The sequence below is a fragment of the Cyprinus carpio genome, chromosome A5, assembly GCF_018340385.1.
Source record: "Cyprinus carpio isolate SPL01 chromosome A5, ASM1834038v1, whole genome shotgun sequence".
Taxonomy (NCBI): domain Eukaryota; kingdom Metazoa; phylum Chordata; class Actinopteri; order Cypriniformes; family Cyprinidae; genus Cyprinus; species Cyprinus carpio.
In genome coordinates, this window is record NC_056576.1 from 6621934 (window position 1) to 6629270 (window position 7337).

A 7337-nucleotide genomic window follows, 5' to 3' on the forward strand; every position below is an offset into this window, starting at 1 on the left:
TAATTTTAAGTGTGTTCCGTCTCCTGAGATGCCTTCATTTGGGTTTTTTTAAAGGGCAGCATAGATGTATCCTTCCTCCCTTTTGATATCCCAAATCCTGTGCGCCCCATTCTGTGACCGTCGCCAAAAAAAAGATGGCATCTGAAAGGGCGGTGGCAGGTAAAATGGGTTTCTGATCAACTTTTTCCATTTTTTTATGAATTTTAGCAAAAATTAATATTGCGTAATGAAATATCCACTTAGTTATCACAAAGTTCTATATTTTGCTGTAGATCATTAAAAAATTTAGCCCGAAGCCCCGTAAAAATAGTTTCTAGGTGTTGGCCGCCCCGAAAAGTCATTCCCTGATAAGCGCGGGCGCAAGTACCTGGTTTTTGATCGCTCAAAGTTTATCTAATATCCCCGAAATACAGTAGGTTATGGATTGAAACGTACAGTGGGTGAAAACTAAATGTGTGTCGTATTAATCCCTTCCGTTCAGGATTGTCATTAATGTTAACCAAAAAAAAGATTTTTAAATAAATTATCTTTAAGTAAACCTAATCTAAAAAAAATGTTTTTCTTTTTAAATGGCATCAATTTGTCTTATTGTCTTTTTTAAATTATATAATAGTAATATTGTTTTTGTTTTTTTTTCACTATTTTGGGATAGTTCCCCCAAAAAAAAAAAATTTTAATTTATTAAGTTTTTCAAATTCAATCCCAAATTTAAGATTTGGTCTAAAGAGAAAAATTGATGATTATTTTGTCTGAAGACTACATATAAAATACTACCCAAAAAAAATTTTTAACTGTGTTTAACACGTACAAAAATATATGCTAAGTTAAACAACTACACCTAAAACAGCGAAGGGAGCAAACACAACTCTTTAATATGTACACCTAGAGAGGCGAAGGCGTCAACGCGACTGAAAACAGAGTCCAGACGATCTATAACTCGTCCTTGTCACCCTGATCCTCGCCCTCCTCTGGCGGCGGGCCGCCCGCGCTACCGTACAGCTTGCTCACGATGGGCTGCACGATTTCCTCCAGCTCCTTCTTCTTGGCCTGGAAGTCCTCGAGGTCTGCCTCCTGGTGAGACTCCAGCCACTCGATCTTCTCCTCGACGGCCTTCTCGATGGTCTCCTTGTCTTCAGATGACAGCTTGCCGCCCAGCTTCTCCTTATCCCCGATCTGGTTCTTCAGGGAGTAGGCGTAGCTCTCCAGCTCGTTGCGGGCGTCGATGCGCTCCTTCAGCTTCTTGTCCTCGTCGGCGAAGCGCTCGGCCTCGTTCACCATGCGCTCGATGTCCTCGGGGGTCAGTCGGTTCTGGTCGTTGGTGATGGTGATCTTGTTCTTGTTGCCGGTGCCCTTGTCCTCGGCGGTGACTCGCAGGATGCCGTTGACGTCGATCTCGAAGGTGACCTCGATCTGAGGGACGCCGCGGGGAGCCGGAGGGATGCCGGTCAGGTCAAAGGTGCCCAGGAGGTGGTTATCTTTAGTCAGCGGACGCTCGCCTGGAAACATGAAGATTCAAGATGAGAGATTAGAAACTTCTCATTTAATATTTAAAAAAAAAAAAAAAAACGTCCCTTGTCTTGAAAATCAATTTAATTAGAAAAATTAGAAATGGTTTCAAATGTGGTTTTCAAATTAGCAAAATGTGCATTGGGGGGGGGGGTTTTTTTTCTCAGGTTTCTCTTTAAAAAAAAAAAAAAATATAATAAATTTTATTGACACAGAGAGAGAGAGAGATGGGTTAATATAGCAAAAATTTGTAAAGAAAGCTCATCTTGAATTTACTTTTTTTTTTTTTTTAATTTTTTAATGTAAATGCGTGTCATTTAACACCATCATGGCTTTCTTAAAGTGAGAAAAACTTTTTTTATTATTATTATTTAAAAGGTGTGACAGCTACATTTTCACACCTTCAAAGGTCTTTTCAAATTTACATTGTATCAGATTTAAATTTAAATTAAAAAAAAAAAAAAAAAAAAAAAAAAAAAAAAAAATTCACAGTTTGATTTAAATAGAAAATCTAAATATTTGGCTTACAAGGACTTAAATTAGCAAAATATGAAAAGATAAGTTTATGGTTTAAGTTTCTTTAAAAAAAAAAAAAAAAAAAAACTTATATAACTCAATCTTTCATATCGACCAGCTGAATAAAATAAGGTCATAAATGCAAATGTACGCTACCATGGCTAAGTGAAAATGGCTTAAAATATAGTAAAATATGGAGGGAGAAGAAAAGTCTTTAGGTTTAAAACCAGATCATTCACACTCTTTTGATTTGAATGACCTGAATAAAACTGGTAATGACTGTAAATGAAATTGAGTCAAGATGAAGTGAATGGAGTTGGTGTGCTGAAACGGTTTGCTCACCTTCATAAACTTTGATGGTGACGGTGGGCTGGTTGTCAGAAGCGGTGGAGAAGATCTGGGATTTCTTGGTGGGCACGACGGTGTTCCTGGGAATGAGTTTGGTCATCACTCCTCCGACCGTCTCAATGCCCAGGGTCAAAGGGCAAACGTCCAGAAGCACCAGGTCACCTGTTCAACACACTTCATTCAGTAAGCATCTCACAAGAGACCGTGTGATTATAGAGCCCCGCCCGAGATGTGTCCAGCATCAGAAGTTGTGGACAGACTCACCAGTGTCCTCTTCTCCTGACAGGACTCCAGCCTGGACAGCGGCTCCGTAAGCCACGGCCTCATCCGGGTTGATTCCTCTGGACGGCTCCTTGCCGTTGAATAACTCCTTCACCAGCTGCTGGATCTTGGGAATACGAGTGGAGCCGCCGACCAGCACGATCTCGTCAATGTCAGTCTTCTTCAGGTCAGAGTCTTCCAGAACCTTCTGCACCGGCTTCATGGTGGAGCGGAACAAGTCCTGTGAGGAGAAAACCACAAAACATGACACAGCCACAATCAGTTATTTTTGGATTTATAATAAACTACAACAGTATTTACCAATATTTAGAATTTTTTTTATTTTTAGATTTTCGGTTTTAGTTTTTAAATTGTAGTTTTCAAAAGTTTTAGTAATTTAAAAAAAAAAAAAAAAAAAAAAAAAAAAAAAAAAAAAAAAAATTTCTAGAAAGATGTAGTATTAGATTATGGTCTAGATATTACAGTATTTATTAACATTTTTAATTCAGTTTTGCTTTTTTTTTGTTTTTTTTTTAAATTGAATTTTTTTTTTTTTTTAAATTAGCAAAAAATGAAAAGAAAAGAATAAAAACTGAATAAAAAAAATTAAACAAAAGGAAAATTAGTATAAATTTTCCCCCTAAAATTTATATTTTTAAATTTCAGTTTCTATCAAAATAAGTGAAAATCTTTTGATACTATTAATAATTATCAGTGTTATTAATATTATTCATAAATTCTAGTTCTGTGAAGGTTTAGTTGGCAATGCGGAGCTTCTCTTACCATGTTGAGCTCCTCAAACTTGGCGCGGGTCAGCGTCTCGGAGAAGTCTTCCCCCTCGAAGAAGGACTCGATCTCGATGCGGGCCTGGTGCTGGGCGGACAGCGCTCTCTTGGCCTTCTCCACCTCACGACGCAGCTTCTGCACGGCGCGGTTGTCCTTGCGCACGTCCTTGCCGGTCTTCTTCTTGTAGAGCTTGATGAAGTGCTCCATGACGCGCTGATCGAAGTCTTCGCCGCCGAGGTGAGTGTCTCCATTAGTGGCCACCACCTCGAAGACGCCGTTATCGATGGTCAGCAGGGAAACGTCGAAGGTGCCGCCACCGAGATCAAACACCAGGATGTTCTTCTCACCGTCCCTCTTGTCCAGACCGTAAGCGATGGCAGCTGCGGTTCTGTGGAGAGCAACAAGATCATTAGAGTTATTACTGATAATTAAATATGTGTGTGTGTGTGTGTGTGACCCTGGACCACAAAACCAGTCAACTCTGATGTGGATTGATTCAAGAAAGCGACCCGTTATGCAACAAAGCAAAAGTAATACAGTGCTTACGGCTCATTGATGATCCTCATGACGTTCAGACCGGCGATGGTTCCTGCATCTTTGGTGGCCTGGCGCTGGGCGTCGTTGAAATAAGCGGGCACAGTGACCACAGCATGACCTACATAAAAAAAAAAAGAAAAACATCATTTATTTATACCTAATTCAAACAAACATACATGTTTTCTTGGTGTCGGAGTCAAAACTTTACCTTCTTTCCCAGGTAAGCCTCTGCAGTCTCCTTCATTTTAGTCAGAACCATAGCAGAGATTTCCTCAGGGGCGAAAGTCTTCATCTGACCTGATCCGATGTCCAGCTGGATGTGAGGCTTGTTCTTCTTCTCAATAACCTGGAGGAGACACAGCAGGTGTTTAGCGTTCTTCATTGAACTCAAAGAGACAAACACAGTTCAGACACAGGCTGGCAGACATGTGTACCTTAAAGGGGAAGTATTTAATGTCCTGCTGCACGGACGAGTCGCCCCACGTGCGTCCGATCATCCTCTTGGCGTCAAAGACGGTGTTCTCGGGGTTAGAGGTCAGCTGGTTCTTCGCAGCATCTCCGATGAGACGCTCACCTTCGGTGGTGAAGGCCACGTATGACGGAGTGATGCGGTTTCCCTGGTCATTAGCGATGATCTCCACACGGCCGTTCTTGAACACTCCAACACTGGAGCAAAAATAAAATAGTATAAGAACACTCAAATAGAGAAATGTCAGCAGCATTACTAAAAAAAAAAAAAAAAAAATAATAATATAATAATAATAATAATTATTATATATATATATATATATATAAAGAAATTATTAGTTAAATATTATAACAGAAATACTTAAAGCTGAGCATCACTAAAAAAAAAAAAAAAAAAAAAAAAAAAAAAAAAAATTATATATATATATATATATATATATATATATATTATATATATATATATATATATATATATATATATATATATATATATATATATATACACACACACACAAATTTAAATAAAATTTTATGTAAAATATTAAATAGATAATTATTTTAAGGCTAAGCATTAATAGAAAATAATAAATAAAAATCATAAAAAAATATATATTTTAAAAAGTTATAATAGAGATGTGAAACCTTTACATAAAAAAAAAAAAAAAAAAAAAAAAAAAAAAATTATATATACATACATATATATACATACATATATATATAAATATAAAAATAAAAAAAAAAAAAAAAAAAAAAAAAGTAAAAAAAAAAAAAAAATTCCCTTGTCTTGAAAATCAAGTCCCAATACTTTCCTTCTTGTCATCCTCGTCGGCAAAACTCATTCTCACCAGGAGTAGGTCGTCCCGAGGTCTATTCCGATCACTGTCCCAATACTTTCTTTCTTGTCGTCCTCGTCGGCAAACACGCTGCCGGCCACCAGCAGGAACACGCAGAGCAGTCGCATCTTGACCTTGATCTGGTGTCAAATCTCCTAATTTCTGTAAAGAGTGCTTTAAAAAGAAAGGTCACAGGTCAGGGCAGGAACATAACGAATCACACGTCACTCAGTGGCTGGATCATTTATATAATCACTATAAACCAACCAATGCATTACATGCAAAAACTAATAATCTGGTGATTTTCTTCTGGAGAGATGAACCAGAAAAGGCTTGAATGGCTGCATTGAGTTCAACTGCGAATGCATATCAAGTAATTAAAATATAAAAATGTGAAAAAACGAAATACATATTTACTTAAGGACATTAAAACAATATACACCTTTAGTTAAAATAAAAAAAAATAAAAAAATAAGAAGCAGTCATTAACTAAACCAGCTTCTGTACTAGTCAAGACTAACTAGTCTCAAGTTCAACCTCGTGGCTGCTGATTCACCCATCATCAAATCCGCACTTTTAATATTTACTCCACAGATTAATATTTTTATAATATCCAAAAGTCCTTAATAATTTAAAACATATTTACTAAAGATAAAAACCTATTTAAGATAAAATCATTCATTCGTTTTGTCTTACCGGTAACTATCGAATGAATAAACATTACAAGCAGCAAACAAGACACACTTTTAATCTCTTTTGTACATTTATATTTACAAATGTGTATATATACACTTTTTTTTTTAAATCTACCAACTGAAGCAACGGTTTTTAACCGTTTCTCAACACCATCGATCCAGTCAAAACAGCTATAACGGGTTCATTTGATCTTTACAGCTTTTGTAAGATAAACCAATGAAATTAAGAGTGTAAATGAGATCTGTTCTTACCTGAGGAGTGTAGTAATCAGCAGTAATCTCAAGGGCGTGTCTCTTTCTCTCGTGTCCGTGTTTCTCGTGTGTTCTCTGAGTCTCGACTGTTACTCGCGGCGCTCGCTCGCCTGTATATAAGCCGTCAGCGCTTCCCCGTCGTGGAGCCTCGCCATTGGTCGGAGAGCTGCTCGTTGGAAGGCGCTGATTGGCTGGGCGCTGCACGCTGGCTGATGCTGATTTGCACACGTACTGGTGGCGGAAACGTCATCAGATGAGGCGAACTGTAAGGATTTGATTGGTTCGCGTCAGCGTCAGTCTGTGAATATTCTGGATGGGGGCGGGACGATGAACGCTGCTGCATTTAAACCAGGCCAAGCACTCGGAATATTATATTGAAACTTATGATAAAACATATTTTATGCTTACATATACTTACACATTTGACTCTTCTATTCTCAAACAGAAGCAGATGTTATGGGTTTGAATATATGGGGAGTCAGTAAAGTCAAATATCAGTTGAGGATATGCTGTATATTGTGTATATAAGCGACTGTCTGTACATGATCCTGCTTTTACATGTCTTACTTCCAAGTAAATGAATTAATTATAGTTTATTTAACTGATACAAATCAAATAAGTAACCACTGAGGTTCAAAAGAGAATCGGATGGGTGTATGGGTGCCAAATGCATGCATGAATATATGGCACATTCACAATGATATTGTTGTGGTTTTGTGACTCATTAGCAGAGCTTGAGCAAAACTATCTGCATGCAAGCAACAAAAGACTGGCTTTCAAGCTGATGCAACAATAAGAACAATTCTGAATCTAGTATGACTGCATTTCACGTAATACAAAATGGTTAATCCTGACATATTATTATTTCCTTTTTTTTATTATTGATTTAGCATTTTTATGCATGCTTAAGTAATATATTTTCATTTGCCAAAAGTGCTAATGAATTACAGGTAATTATAGTATCAACATAATTCTGATTTTCAACCACTGGTGTCTTGTAAAATAATATTTCAATCTGGATTTTTTTTTTAATGTTATTTTTATTTTATTATTATTAAGTAGTAACATTTCATTACAAAATAAAGTTGGAGTGCACTTAATAAAGTTATATTAGAAAAATCACATGATCAGACTT

At 37.0% G+C, this 7337-nt stretch overlaps 1 protein-coding gene across 1 annotated transcript; it reads right to left on the reverse strand.

Annotated features, from left to right (window-relative positions):
* Window positions 1–869: 869 nt before the first annotated feature.
* On the reverse strand, window positions 870–6355 carry LOC109080967 (endoplasmic reticulum chaperone BiP). Its single transcript, XM_042752227.1, has 9 exons — window positions 6203–6355; window positions 5268–5429; window positions 4389–4620; window positions 4159–4300; window positions 3964–4072; window positions 3415–3805; window positions 2635–2872; window positions 2365–2532; window positions 870–1496 (listed from the first exon to the last, which is right to left on the reverse strand). Exons 2-9 carry the CDS (start codon window positions 5381–5383, stop codon window positions 931–933), a joined length of 1962 nt encoding a protein of 653 aa, XP_042608161.1. The 5' UTR covers window positions 5384–5429; window positions 6203–6355; the 3' UTR covers window positions 870–930.
* Window positions 6356–7337: the final 982 nt, after the last annotated feature.

Excerpts from the sequence above, each read along its gene's own strand:
- LOC109080967 (XM_042752227.1), bottom strand. The coding sequence starts at position 5,383 with ATGCGACTGCTCTGCGTGTTCCTGCTGGTGGCCGGCAGCGTGTTTGCC. Across the intron at positions 4,621-5,267 it reads CTCGGGACGACCTACTCCTG|TGTTGGAGTGTTCAAGAACG; the intron begins GTGAGAATGAGT and ends TTTTTGCTCCAG. Across the intron at positions 1,497-2,364 it reads CACCATCAAAGTTTATGAAG|GCGAGCGTCCGCTGACTAAA; the intron begins GTGAGCAAACCG and ends TCATGTTTCCAG.